At 36.5% G+C, this 15,418-nt stretch overlaps 1 protein-coding gene across 5 annotated transcripts in view; it reads right to left on the bottom strand.

Moving 5' to 3' along the window:
• The window catches only part of LOC143677333 (nucleolar protein 10-like), an 82,813-nt gene extending 67,764 nt beyond the window's left edge, over positions 1-15,049 (bottom strand). For 4 of the 5 annotated variants that reach the window (XR_013172512.1, XR_013172513.1, XM_077153194.1 and 1 more), the window contains exons 1-4: positions 14,869-15,049; positions 10,179-10,277; positions 2,146-2,223; positions 916-953 (exon numbers count right to left, since the gene is read on the bottom strand). Coding sequence is in view for 3 of the 5 variants with exons in the window: in XM_077153194.1 (XP_077009309.1) it covers positions 916-953; positions 2,146-2,223; positions 10,179-10,239 (177 nt within the window). In the remaining 2 variants the exon portion in view is untranslated. The other variant, XM_077153195.1, reaches the window with a different exon arrangement.
• Between the last annotated feature and the right edge of the window lie 369 nt (positions 15,050-15,418).

Raw genomic sequence — 15,418 nt, 5'->3', positions numbered from 1 at the left:
AAGGACAAATACTATATTAACTCACTGATAAGAAATAATTAGGATGAGTAAAATCATAAAGTCAGAAACAAGAATACAGTTTACTAGGGGCCACACTGGGGGTAGAAAATAGGGAGTTAATGCTTAATCAGTATAGTTTTTCTATTCTAGCAATGTAACAGTTTGGGTAATGGATGATGTTGAATGAAATCAACATCACTGAATTATATATTTGGATGTGGTTAAAAGAGGAAATTTTTATTTTATGTATATTACAATAAAAAATTAAAAAGAAAACATAGGTCTATATAGCACAGTGAATACTAATGCAAACTATGGATTCCAGTTAAAGTACAACTATAATTATACTCTTTTATCAAAAGGCACTCCACTAATGCAAAATGTAAATAATAGGAGGGGATATGTGGGAACTCTGTATTTTTTGCATGATCTGTCTATAAACTTACAACTTCTCTAATAAAAAAAGAGAAGAAAAACAAAAGAAACAAAAAAAAAAGAAAATTTAACATACAGCACTGCTATTTTACTTTTCATATCTGAATAAGAAAATGAAAGCAACCTGGGAAATAAATCTATTTTTAATATAATAATCAGAACCAAAAACCTAGAAATAAAGGTCTAAAAGAGATGACTGCTACCAATTCTTGACAATTTCATATATGATATATCATCCATATGATATGGAAGGACTAATTTTCCAATATCAGGTTGGCCAGAGCTTATCATTATCACCATTGTTTTAAAGGATACTAAGTATCACGTTACAAACTGAAAATATATTAATAGAAAATGTTTCCTTATATCTTACTACATAGTCACGTTTAACAGGAACATCACAAAAATAATTATCAATATACAATTCCACACATTTATTTCTTGAATATAGCCATTACAAAACAATTCTATCAAACATACCTTCGAATAGTCATCAGATAAAATTTCAAAGGTGACAACTGAAAAACAAGAAGTAACAGGAAAAAACATAATTATCAAGGAGGGGTTTTAATGAAAAATGCAACAATGCAAAGGACTCTAAACTAATTTTTGGTCCTGCCAAAAACAAGAATAAAATTTCCATATTATAATGCTACCAAAGTACCAAACGGAAAGTTAAGGTACAATTTCTCAGTACAGATCAACTAGACTGTCTGCAGAATTGAAGTCAATTAAAAAATAGGTAAATTCAAAAAATATAGTTACTTTTATATACTTCCACTATTTTCCTGAGATGTTCAAAATAAACTAATTTTTAAGACAAGATTTTCAAATGTACATTAAGAAACAATAAAAAATTGCCATTTAAAAAAAGATAACAATAGCTTTTTATCCCATATAGTACCCCTGCAAAAGAAAATAAAGAACTAAAACCGCTGTTATTAGTGGGACACTGTTTTCAAAAAGCAGAGGGTGAGTTAGGGAAATATGCTTATAATTCAACTAACTCAGTCCCAAACACTACCAAATGATAAAAAATACATGAAACTTCCCATTTTACTTGTCACCTGTGGTAAACAGAAGTCTAAGAATGACCCCCAACGACCTCTGCCTTGTGCAACCCCCTCCTCTTAGAAAATCTGCTAGAATTTGTGAATCTAATGAAACACCACTCCGTAGATTAAACTGCATTATAATGCAAAGGGAGGTCATCAGGATGCGCTTAATCTAATCACATCAGTCCTTTACAAGAGGTTTTCTTGGGCTGGCAGCAGAGGGAGAAGAACAAGAAAAACTGGAGCTACTGCTGGCCTGAAGATGGAGGGGTGACAGAATCTAGAAGCTGAAAGTAGCCCAAGCCAACAGCCAGCAAGGAAATGGGGAGCTCAGTGCTACAACCACAAGGAACTGAACTCTGCCAACAACCTGAATGAATTTGGAAGCAAAATCTTTCCCAGCTGCCCCAGCTAAGAATGCAGCCCAGCTGACACCTTCATTTCAGCCTTGTGACATCCTGAGAGAAGACAGCAGATTCTGCAGATTTATGACCAACAGAACTCTGAGCTAATAAATGGATGTCATTATAAGCTGCTAAGTATACACCACCCATTCCCATTTTAATTTACACCATTCATTCCCATTTTAAAAAGTAGAAAAGCAGTCAAATACAGTAAGTTAATCTCATGAATTCAAATCTAACTTCTCACTCACCTTCTGAATCTAAACACCTTTCAAACTTCAAGGATAATTGATAGGTGTCGTAACATCGAACCCGAGGTTTATATGTTCCTATAAAAAAATTAATATTATGTGAAAACTTAAGGACAAATTTTTCATAGCCAATACCCCGCACACAGCCAATATACTGAGCACATCTCGACTATACTTTTTGTTCAGAGCTAGGCAGGATTAATTATAGCCATATCAAAGTAAAAGCATTTAAAAGCAGTTCCTCCCAAACATCCCAAGGAGAAAATGGGAAAAGGGTATCAATAAGTAATAAAAAATGAAATATCAATAACTAATAAATATCACTAATAAGCTTACAAAGTTAAACCAGTGAACAATTTTTTGTCTATCAGACTCGCAGACATTAAAAAAATGGCTAATATGTGGTGCTGGTGAGGGTACTGGAAAATAAGTATTCTCATACACTACTGGTATGCCGATACAACTTTAGAAGACAATCTGGTAATATCCATAAAATATATGATGTTTATTCACCTTAGCTCTGTATTCTAACTTATAGACAAATTTATCCTGCAGAAACACACTCACAGTATATCAAAGACATGAAGAATGTTCACTGCAGCACTGTCTATAAATAATCAAAACCTGAAAGCAAATAAAATGTCCAGCAGTAGAGAAATGGTTAAATAACACCATGTCCACACTGGAATACTATAAGGCCCAGAAAGAGGATGACACAGTCTGTAACTCCTGACAAGGAGAGCTGTTGAAATGTACAACAAAAGTAACAGTGTGCAGGGAGAGCACTAGTAAGCATGGCAGAATGGTATCTATATGATCTTATTTTTGTAAAATTAAATAATAATGTTAGTATTTTGTGTAGAAAGAAGTTGGAGGACTTTCATAGGCCATGTATTTCTGTAATGTTTGCTTTTTATATGTTTATCATGTTTGGAATCAGGAAAAGAAATCAATGAACTCTTTAAACCAATAAGGACATTTTCAAGAGAAAAGAATGAGGTAATCCTAAGCTTAACAGCATCAATCAAAACACAAGATCTCATTTAAAAAGGGAAGTTAAAAAAAAAAACAATCAATATATCATGCACCAACTCACTCTCTCTAAGCCCAACTCTGCAAGTGAAATCACTGCCCTTCCCTCTACATGAGACATCACATCCAGGGCTGAGTTTCCCTCCCTGGTGACATAAGAGATTACTCTTAGGGATGAATCCAGCCCTGGCACTGTGGGGTCAACAATTACATCCTGAACAAAAGGGGAAAAAGAAGTGTAACTAATAATGTATCAGTGGCGGAGAGAGTTCAGATAGAGTTGAGAGGCTACTCTGGAAGTTGTTTTCATGCAAGCTTCAGTTAGACCTCACTACTTATCATAGCCTGCCAGACCCCAACTAGGACCATTCCAGCCAATCCTGAAGAATATTTAGGGGAATATATAAGATTCCACAAGGGTTCCATATATTAAAGTAAACTTTCCAGAAACCTACAACTTCCGAATGGGTCCCTGGACCAGATAAGTCTAGAAACCTAGAGGGCCCAGCCTCTCCAAAATATCATATAGCTCCATCTCCCTACCCCATATTATGGACAGCCCCTTCCAACATGAAAAAGTTAGAATTGCCATAGCCCAAACACACCTAAAGAGAGGGATAGAAAGATCAAAGGTGATGGTGGAGTTATACAGTGAAAATAGGATTTAACAAATGAATATGACTGCTGAATCATTAAACAGATAACTCTTTTAGTCTCCAGTATCTTAGAGCAGCTAGCTAAAATTGTGGAATTGTAACCTATGTTAAACTCTGAAATATATTCTACAACTAATTGTGGTGTTGTGCGTTGAAATTTATTGCTTTTTTGTATATATATTATTTTTCACAAAAAAGAAGGGAAAAAAGTCGATTATGGTGATAGAAAAATATTTAAGCCTTCTAGCCTCCTATATTCTGGTACAGCTAGAAGGAAAAATCTGAGAGGCTCATATGGTAGCCCGTGACAAACTCTGGTATCTGTCCTGTAAGTATTTGTTAAAGAGTGCTCTGAAAACTGTTGCTTTTTTATTTCTTTGCTTTGTATATATGTCATACTATACAATAAAAAAATTATATATATATATATATATATATATATATATATATATATATATATATATATATCATGGCCAACTACTGTATGATGACAATTTGACAATTTTAATAGATCTGTGGGAGGGATGTGTATGTATGTGTGTGTGTCCAAGTATGTGGTATGTATAAAAGACCTGAAAGGCTACATGCAAAATTGTCAGTATATATAGAACCTTCACTTCCTTTTTTGTTTATTTTTGATATTTTGTTTTGTTTATATTTCTGTGTTGTCGTAAGGATTTACATGTATTACTTCAGCCAACAGGAAACAAAACTGACCAAAAAAAATAGAAATATAAGTAAAAGCAGCCCCTGGATTTATCTTGCTCTTTCACCCACAAAAATTAATGACTAAAAAAAAACAAAAAAATTAATAAGACTAAAGATGCCCTAAGAATAGAATGCTATATGGCATGATCATAAATCTAATGCTTCCAAAAGGAACCAAGAGGCTGCTTAGTTTAATTACAAATCAATACTCAGCACATTTCTTTAGTTCATTCCTTTTGATAGTTTATTTCCCCAACCAGACTAAACTTTCTTCAAGGGCTGGATCATATCTTATTCAATGTTTGTTTGTTTGTTTGTTTGTTCGTTTTGGGGGGGGGTGCATGGGCCAGGAATCGAACCCATGACAGGCAGACATTGTACCACTAAACCATCCGTGCACCTCAAGTTTTTAATTTAGTCACAGGGTCTAAAACACTGACGGCAATCTGAAACAGAAGTAGGAAGAGATCAAAAGAAAAAAACACTATTGTATTAAATAAAGAAGTAAGTGACACCCCAAGTCCACTTCCCCCACCAATACCAGAAAAAGGACACTCAAGAAGAATTGAACCAGAAGGACTCTGAATTCTAAGAACTATACCATCCAATACGGTAGCTAGTATTATCAGTGACTACTTAAATAAATCAAAATTAAAACTTCAGTTCTTCAGTTACACTAGCTGCATTTCATATACTATTATTTAATATTCTTTTTAAATATAAAAAACATAAAGTTCTGAATGAAAAGGAAAGCAATGAATTTTGCCTGAAAGTAAAGGATAATCTTTTAAAGAACAGAATAATTTCAGAATTATTTAACCTCTTTTTACTTTGTATTTCAGTTCTGTTAAGTACAAGATCTGTGAGTTTGAAAAAGCCACTGATTATATCTGTAAGATGAAAAAAAATGAATTACACTCTAAATTCCTTCTAGTTCTCAAAATGGACTTAGCGTATCCACATATACTGGATTTCCTCATGCTCCTTACTGCACCTAAACATAAGACTGTACACTAAGAAATGTGTAGGTATTAACACCATTAACATAGAATAATGAGATTGGCATGTGTATGTATATAATGTTCTATCAAATATGAAAGTCAATGGAAAAGGGATATAGACAGATACTCTTTTTGGGGGGGGGGGGGGGGGGCATGGTCCAGGAATTGAATCCAGGTCTCCTGCATGGAAGGCAAGCATTCTATCACTGCACCACCCTAGACAAATACTCTTAAAACAGCGAAAAAGTGTATATGGACAACACACAGGACATACAAACCAAAATCACAACCAAAAATGGTTGGGTAATACTGTTCTTAAATTATAACATAAAATGTTCCCTATGTGTCATGGTTTTTGACAGTGATAAATATTCTTAATGTAAAATCCTAGAGATGTAAAAGATATTAGTACATTATAATTTAAAAACTATGTTAAAAGTAACTTTTCTGGAACTCTCACTCACTGTTGGAAAAGTTCTGGCAGTTTCTCATAAATTTAAACACACAATTGTTTCACTGATTGCAGCAAAGGCACTACACTAATGCAAAATGTTACAATGAAGGAAAACTGTGTGTGTAAGCAGGGGGTAATAAGGGAACTTTGTACTTTCTGCATGATTTTTCTCCAAAGACTCTACTTAAAAAAAATTTTCTTTTAAACCTAAACACACACCCATCCTATAACACAATAATTCTACTCCTAGGTATTTACCAAAGACAAATGAAACCATATGTCCACAAAGAAGACTTGTACAAAGTTGTTCATGTGCTTTATTAATAACAGCCAAAAAATGAAGAGGCCAGGTGTCCACCAAATGAAGAATGGATAAATAAACTGTGATATATTCATCCAGTGGGATACTATTTAGTAATTAAAAAAAACACAAACTACTGATACATGAAACGCTGCAGATGAATCAAACACAATATCCTTTATTGAATAAGCCCTGCACAAAAAGAATAACTGCATTTATATAAAATTCTAAAGCAAGTTAAACTTGTCTATGGTGAAAAAAGTGGGAAGCATAGCTGCCTCTGTGTGGGTGGGAGCAAGAATTTGAGAGGTGTATGAAGGAATTTTGGGGGTTGAATGTTCCATATCTTTTTAGGGCTTTGGGTTACACAGTTACATGCATTTATCAAAATTCATCAAAATATGCTAGTGATCAATGAAAGGGAGGGGTAAGGGGTATGGTATGTATGAACTTTCTTCTGTTTTCCTTTTATTTCTTTTTCTGAACTGATACAAATGTTCTGAGAAATGATCATGATGATGAATATACAACTATGTGATGATATTGTGAATTACTGATTTTATATATAGAATGGAATGATCATATGTTAAGAATGTTTGTGTTTGTTTGTTATGTTTAAAAAAAATTAAGGGCAGGCCACAGTGGTTCAGCAGGCAGAGTTCTTGCCTGCCACGCCAGAGACCCAAGTTCGATTTCTAGTACCTGCCCATTCAAAAAAAAAAAAGAAAGGGCCTTGGCTCAGGATGCCCACCCCTCTTGCCCTTCTAAAAATAAATTTAAAAATCAAAAAAATCTCACGAAAATAGCACACTTAAGATCTTTCCATTTCAGGACTAACTATAATATACAAACTCAGAGAACTGAAATTAAGAGCATGGGTTATCAGTGAATCCTACTGTAAAGGTTCACAGATTGTAAGCTCTTACAGCAGTCACATCTATTTCAGAGTTGTAACTCTTATTTCTAAATTCTGAGATGCTGAGCCATTTGTGAATAACCTGGTTATTCCCTGGAACTTTGGATATTTGTGTGACACCTGAGACTCAATTAGAGCTCTGAAGCGATGAAAATCAGCATCACCCCATACAGGAAATGTTTAAAAATTTGAAAAAGTGATTAGACTTCAACTAAAGATATGAATGAAGCTGATCTTGATAGGACTAAAGGAAATCAGGGGAAAGGATGATATTGACTATTTTAAAACTTCAACTTCTGGGTAAGACCAAAGGAAGGGATGTTTATTTGGTGCAAAATTTATATTTTTGGTAGCACATTATTTAATTTGACTTGCGTGGTCAGCTTATTCAAACACCATAATTACATGCAATCTTGAACAGGGATTAAGATCTTGTTGGTTTGTGCAGGTTAATGTGATACCCCAATGCATCCCAGAGTTATTTGAATAGAGAATGAAAAAGTATTTGCAAAGCCCCCTTGAGGGACTAAGAGGAGAGGAGGAAATACTGGACTTTCCCATCTGGGGAATTCCTGATATTCTCACAAGCAGTGGGGACAACCAATTTGATAAGTGGATCTTGGGGCTTGCCCTAAGAAACTGTGGTAGTTAGGTTCAGGGTTCAACTTAGCCAGGTGATAGTGCCTACTTCTGTTGCTGTGAACTTGAACCATTAGTATATGAAATTCATCTATGGCCGATTACATCTGCAGTCAGCTAAGGGGAGTGCCTTCAACAATGAGTGATGTTTAATTTAATTAGTGGGAGGCTTAAGAGAGGTCAGAAGAGAGCTCAACACAGCACAGTCCAAGCAGCTCAGCATACCTCATCTCAGCACTTCACAGCTCAGCCCAGATGTTTGGAGATACAGAAAGGAATTGCCCTGGGAAAAGTTGGTTAAACCCAGAAGCCAGGAAAGAAGACCAGCAGACATTGTGCTGTGCCTTCCCGTATAAAAGAGAACTTCACATAAAAGTTAGCTGCCTTTCTTCTAAAGAACTGTAAGTTTTTAACTAAATAAATCCCCTTCTATTAAAAGCCAGTCCATCTCTGGTGTGTTCCATTCTGGCAACTCTGGCAGTCTAAAACTGAAACATATTCCTGCAAAGAAAATGCTAAGCCTACTTATGATTATGCCTAAGAGTCATGCCTTAGAATCTCTTTTGTTGCTCAGATGTGGCCTCTCTCTCTAAGTCAACTCAGCAGGTGAATTCACTGCCCTCCTCCACTATATGGGACATGACGCCCAAGGGGGTAAATCTTCCTGGTAACGTTGTACATGACTATGGGGATGAGCCAGGACCTGGCAACATGGGATCAAGAGAGTCTTCTTGACCAAAAGGGGAAGAAGAGAAATGAAACAAAATAAAATTACAGTGGCTAAGAAATTTCAAACAGAATTGAGAGGTTATCCTGGAAGCTATTTATGTATTACACAGATATCCCTTTTTAGTTTAAGATGTACCGGAGTGGCTAGAGGGAACCCTAAAACTGTTGAGCTTTTACAATGTGACTGTATGATTGTGAAAACCTTGTGTCTGATGCTCCTTTTATCTAGGGTATGGACAGATGAGTAAAAATATGGATAAAAAGTAAACATAATGGGGTGAAAAAAGGTAAAATAAATTGGGTAGGTGGAAACACTAGTTATGGATGACAGGAAGAGGTAGGTGACATGGCATGTATGAGTTTTTTTCTTTTTTCTTTCTTATTTCTTTTTCCGAAATGATGCAAACATACAAAAAAATGATCATGGTGATAAATATATAACCATGTGATAATATTGTGAGCCACTGACTGTACACCATGTATGAAATATTTGTACATTAAGAATGTGGTATGTTTGTGTTTTATCAATAAAAAACATTAAAAAATAAACAAATAGTGGGGTGGAATAAAGATTGGGTGGATTGCAATACTAGTGGTCAATGAGAGGGAGGGGTAAGGGGTAAGGGATACATGGGCTTTTTCTTTGTCGTTTTATTTCCTTTTCTGGAGTGATACAAATGTTCTAAAAATGATCATGATGATGAATACACAACTATGTGATGATACTGTGAGCCACTAATTGTATACTTTGGATGGACTGTATGCTATGTGAAGATGTATCAATAAAAATAGAGATCTTTGCATTTTACTGTACATAAATTTCACCTCAAAAAAGAAAAAAATGATTACTGAATTCTAGTCAATGATAAATTCTAGTTAATATATGCTGGAGTATTTAGGGGTAAAGTATACTGATATCTGCTTTGAAATGAATAAAAAACAAGACAGACTGGATGCATAAAGAGATCGGCAGATGAATGGATTTGTGATAGAGCAAATACGGGAAAATATTTATTGCAGATTCTAAGTAGTGAGTGTTGGGGATTGAATCATGCCCCACCCCCAACAAAAGGCATGTTCAGGTCCCAACCCCTCGTCCTGTGGGTAGGACCCAATTTCTAAACAGGACTTTTGAATGTTATTAAAAACCAAAAACTCAATTAAGGTATGCCTAAATTGAATGAGGGTGGGCCTTAATCCAATAGGGCTAAAGTCCTTATAAGCAAAGGAAATTAGACACAAAAAGAGAAGCCAAGGGGAGCAGCCAGTAGCTGAAAGTCAACATGCCATATGCACTGCCATTTGACAGAAAAGTCAAGGATGAAGGCTCTTTGAGGAGAAAGAATCACCTTGCTGATGCCTTGATTTTGGATTTCTCTTAGTGTCAAACCATGAGCCAATAAATTCCTGTTGTTAAGCCAATTCACTCTATGCTATTTGTTTCAGCAGCCAATGAATGTTCACTGCACAATTTTTCAAGTTTCTACATTTGAAATTGTTTATAATAAAATGTTAAGATAAAAAAGAAGTGACCTTTCCTATTATAAAACTTCCTGCTACGAAATGTATACAAATCATAACCAAAAAGATCACTTACCAGTTGCTAAAATATACTGTCCATCTTTTAACACCTTGATAGTGGTACAAACAGTAGGCATTTCAAAATCTTGAATAAGTTCAATTCTCCTACGAACATCTAAAAAGAGATAAAACAAACAATTGCTTTAAACATTAAGTCCTTATTTCATACCATAGGAAGCCAAAGTGTACAAAACTGTCACAGCAACAAAAAATAGGTACAAGAATTTCCCAGTGCTTCCAAATCTTGGGAAAAACTCAGTTCCACTTATGCTACTTGCTGTGCCTTGAATAATAAAGTCCCTCATCTCTGATCCAGGGTCTTATATTTTCTGTCATCACTAGTAAGAGGCTTATAAGTAGGGTAAAATCAAATACCACCAAGAAGATATTAACCACAACACAGCCTTCTCAAGAAAGAAAAGGGGTGCAGGGAGGGGGTGGGGCTGATGTGCCACTATATTAATTCTCCTACATTTTTATAAACCTTCCCATAAATACAAAAGCAATAAATGAGTGAAAAGCATTATAACATGGACCACCATTACAGCTGAAGTAGAAAAATAATTTATACTCCCCAACATCTTCTGCAATGCTCTCTTCTTCCTATCAGAAAGCCACTTAAAGAAAATGAGGAGATTTATTTTAAAACCAATTTCCCTAAATTGTTTTTCTCCTTTCAAAAATAATATATGCTCATATTAAAAAAGTTAAAGCCTCAAATACTATAGATTATTACTAAGATATGGAATGACTTCATCTTTCTAAGTGAAATAATAAAAAGCAAAAATTAGAAGGAAGAAGTTAACTAATAGAAATATATTATTACAAAGAATAAAACTAGATTTTTTTAAATTACACTGGAAAATAAGGAAATGCTCATTTTTAAGTCATGTTCACTGAAACTAGATTTTGTTCTGTAATTTAGAGTACCCTAGTTCAGCAAGCAGCATAATTCTACTGCAATAAACAAGTACCAATTATAAAGCATAGGTCAGTGATCATTACCCAAAGCCGTGGATCTCAAACAGAAGGATTCTTCCTCCCAGAAGCATTTGGTAATTGCTGAAGACACATTTGGTTGTCACACCGCACAGGTGTGGGGTGGGACAGGATATATCACCAGCACCTAGGGGCTAGGTATCAGGACGCTACCAAGTATCCTACATGCACAGTAAAGACCCCAAAATGTCAACTGTGTCAAAATTAAGAAACCCTACTCTAAAGGAATCAAAAGAAAAGCAAACAAATTAATATGTTATTTCTAAAAGCACAAGCACTAATTACAGCCCTTTGCAACACATGGCATTACAATCTTTAGGACTCTCTCTCTCTGGTCATGTGGACTTACTACTCAAGGCCGTAAGCATGACGGTAGGGCAGTGCCTGCTTCTGAACAGCCTGAGTTAGAGCCAGAGCTTTCCTCCTGCCTTTGTACCTAGTCTAGTGATCTATAAGTTTATCCTAGCCTTTGTGATTATATTGCTCTCATATTATTTTAGGAAGTACTGTTTAATTTAAAGGTGATATTATAGTATAACTTTAAAAGTATAACTTCTGGGCATTCATTATATTCTTTCATATCCATGTAACACAAACAGAACAAAGGTATATTGCAGGGCTTCCCCTCTAATAACCAGGATTTGATTTCCTCTTCTCAGGAAGTTACATTCAAGGAAAGAGGCAATTCAACACAATAACTTGATTCATATATCCTAAGCAAAAGAGCTTGGGGCAAAAGGGAGGGGACTGAGACTTCCTTCTAAATGGGAGCCTGGGACCCTAAAAAAATAGAAATTCTCTAACACAGTGACAACAAGAAAGAAGGAAAGTTCATCCATGAGTTTCCATATAAAATGACACCACTACAAGTGAGCACACAAGAAAAAGTGTGTCAGTATGATATAGGCACAAATAAACCTCAAGGTAAAAAAAAAAAATAGTTCACCAAGAACAGAAAGCTGTTGTTAACTTCTCTATATTATATAAAGCCATAGCTAATAAAAACTGTACTTTTCCGTTGCCAAATAATTTAATCAGAAACTTAGCAAAAGCGCTCTGGTATGCTGATGACTTAAGTCACGAGACAGGTGCCTCACTGTTCTTTGTATAAAATTTTTTTAAAAAGACTAATTAGATCTTACATGAGTAGGTCAAACAAAATAGGCAACTTGTTGATAAGTTGCACATATGTTAACACAAAAATTTTTAAAAATATTCATTGGTATATATTGCATTATTGAAGGGATCTTTACTGATGTATGATTTTGTAACATGGTGGTGTATAAAAGTTTTCCAAAATTCTGATTTTCCGTTGAAAGCAAATTTTATCACTGGCAGCAAATAATGCCAGTTGCTTTTCTCTGAAGTGACAGGTATGCTTTGCTCATTTTCAAGAAAATGCCTGAATAACAACAGTTTGTTATAATACGTCATATTTTCAAGTAAAAACTGCATTTCATGAAAACAGCAGTTAATTTAGCTCGCAACTCAAACAACTGCATAGTGCTTTTCCTTAAGACAACCATTGTGCTTGGTATGCAGAAGTGCTTCATGCATGCTTATTTCATCACAGAATATTAAAATGAGTTGTACTCCAGGACTGAGATTTAGTCAAATTAATAATCAATGTTTTTCAAAGACACTAAAGTAAAACTAGCCTATTTTTAACAGCAGGTATATGGGAGTGAATACAAAGATCACTAATAGAGTCTGGTGTCACTATTTTAATTCATAAGGTGCCAATAGATTTATCCACCATTGCTTTTGCATCATCAAAACAAATGTCAACAGTGAAAAAGGTAATAACATCTTAGCACTATTGTGAAAACAGCCTGTCTTCACAGGCTTCCGGATTGTGTCTTTGGAAATTTCAGGGACTCACAGACCATGCTTTGTGAACTAAAAAATAATAGTGAAGCAAAGGCCAAGGTCAAGCCTGTACAATTAAAGAGGATACAAACATGCTTAAGCATTAGAAAACGACCAAAAATAAAAATCCCCTACCCTCTTGAAGCTTCTTTCAACTGAGGGAAGACACAAAGAATCAAGTAAAATAATTAGAATGCCAGATGATAATGTGCTACTATAGAGAAAAATAAAGCAAGGAAAGAAGGTTTAGGGAGTGCTGGGGAAGGAATAAAATTTTAAACAAGATTAGGCTTCTCTTAGGGTGGGCCATGGTGTCTCTTTAGTAAAGATTTGAAAGATGTAAGGAAGCAAACCTCATGAATCACTGGGAGAAAAACAGTCAAGCAGAGAGAATTCCAAGTGCGAAGGCAGGGAGTTCCAAGATAATGCTCCAGGGTTCCAGAATCTTTGAACAACTAGAAAAGACTGGCAGAGCCATCTTTTTCAAAGCTTCAAAAAACAGTTAACTGAGCTGACACAGAATCAAGAAAACACAACTCATAACTGGTAGGAGACGCTCATGGCGCCCTTGATGGGGCAACCCTTCCACTGTGAGAAGTAGAGCCAGGCTGTGCTCTCACTGTGGGATCCTACCCCTGATCTGGAGGAGTGACTGCATGTCAATGTCAATCTATTGACTGGCAGCATAAAGGACTGAACCAGTACACTTGTTTCTGTCCACCCTACCAGTGAACAGAAACAGTTCCTACCAGAACTTGCCCTGCATCGAGAAGCACCCTACAGACATCTAAAACAGTGTAGGACAAAATCAAATCAAAGCTGCCTGGAACAAAGAATTACTTGCACAAGACATATAACAGAACACCTTGGAATGGGGGGCAGAGTCTATTCTATAAGGAGTAGGGGAAACATTTGGTTCCAGGAGAATGGGAAAAATCCTAAAGCCAGGAATGCGCGTATGCCCAGAACAAGACGCATGCTCAGAAAAGCAGAGAGAATCCCACACTTCTGTCTCAGGCATATCTTCTTGTTATAAGAGCCAAACTATGAAAGACAGCACCAACCAGCAGGAGCCAATTTACAAAGACAGGGAAAGGTATGTTTTTTCATTGATTTGTCTGTTTTTGTTAGCTCTTGGCTTTCAAGGAAATCTGTCACTTCATTAGTTGGATACAAACTAAAGGAACAGACAGCTCAGAGACTAAATTACAGGCTTAACATATTATAATGTACAATGTGCAACAAACGATTACAAGACCAAGACATGAAATGATGCCCATACAAAGAAACAAAATAAAAATTCAGAAACTATCTATGAAGAGGACCAGACTCTGAATATACCAAAGACTTTAAATATATGATCTTTAATATGCTCAAAGAGATAAATGACACACAGAGATGCTGAAAACCACAATAAATGAAATGAAAACCTAGAGGATTTCAACTGCAGATTGGAGCTAGAAGAAAAAAGAATCAGTGATCTCAGAAACGAGAAAACTGAAATTATTCAGCTGTGAACATCTATGGAAGCCCAATGGGACACATTCTTGTTTTGGAAAACTTGACAAAAATGCATGAAAAGCTCATCGTACCTGATCACCAGCTTCTTGCGCGATGACATACGGTCCTCGTCTATCAGTATCGACCAGCTCCCCTAGGCAATGTCACTCGCCTCTGGGCCTCCCCGAGGCAATGTCACTCGCGTCTGTGTCTCCCCGAGTCGGGGACCGGGCAGGACCCAGATCAGAGAGAGATCAGAGAGACAGAGGAGAAGAGAGGGTCGGCCACGAGAAGGACGGCAAAGAGCACGAGAGTGAGGGGGACTGGTAATGACTCACTTCAGGAAGAGACTTGCCGCAGCTGAGACTGTAAATCTTCACTTCGTTGAGGCAGGACACCTGCATGGCGACGAGGAATAGCGGATAATTGCTTCGTGCTCGGAGCTCCTCTAGCGGGTACACTCTGGCGGCAGAATCTCGGGAACCGCTGCGCGGCCCCCAGCGGGCGATCTCTGATGACGTACTTCCATGAATGATGACGTACTTCCTTCGCTTCCCGGATGAGAGGATATGTCAGAATTAGAGAATGGGCCACGGGTAGAAGGAACTCTAAGGAGGCTGGGAGGCTCACAGAGACAATGATACGGCGGGCGCAAAATCCCAAGCGAGAGGAAGCAGACTTAGAGTCACTTTCCACGCCGAGATCTAGGGGTCCTGGGCGGGGCGGAGCGGCGCTGGTGGGACTGATGAGGAGCTTTGGGGTTTCGGTTGAGTGAAGGCGGCCAGTGTGCGGGTGCAGTACTAAATATATATTACTGTTTTCGGGTCTTGTGTAACAGTCATCCATTAACAAATGAGAGAAAATCGCGAGCAAACTGACATTTTGGTA

The sequence above is a fragment of the Tamandua tetradactyla genome, chromosome 3 (genome assembly GCF_023851605.1).
Source record: "Tamandua tetradactyla isolate mTamTet1 chromosome 3, mTamTet1.pri, whole genome shotgun sequence".
Classification (NCBI taxonomy): Eukaryota; Metazoa; Chordata; class Mammalia; order Pilosa; family Myrmecophagidae; genus Tamandua; species Tamandua tetradactyla.
Note: the sequence above shows the minus strand (reverse complement) of the source record. Positions and strands in the feature narration are given on the sequence as shown.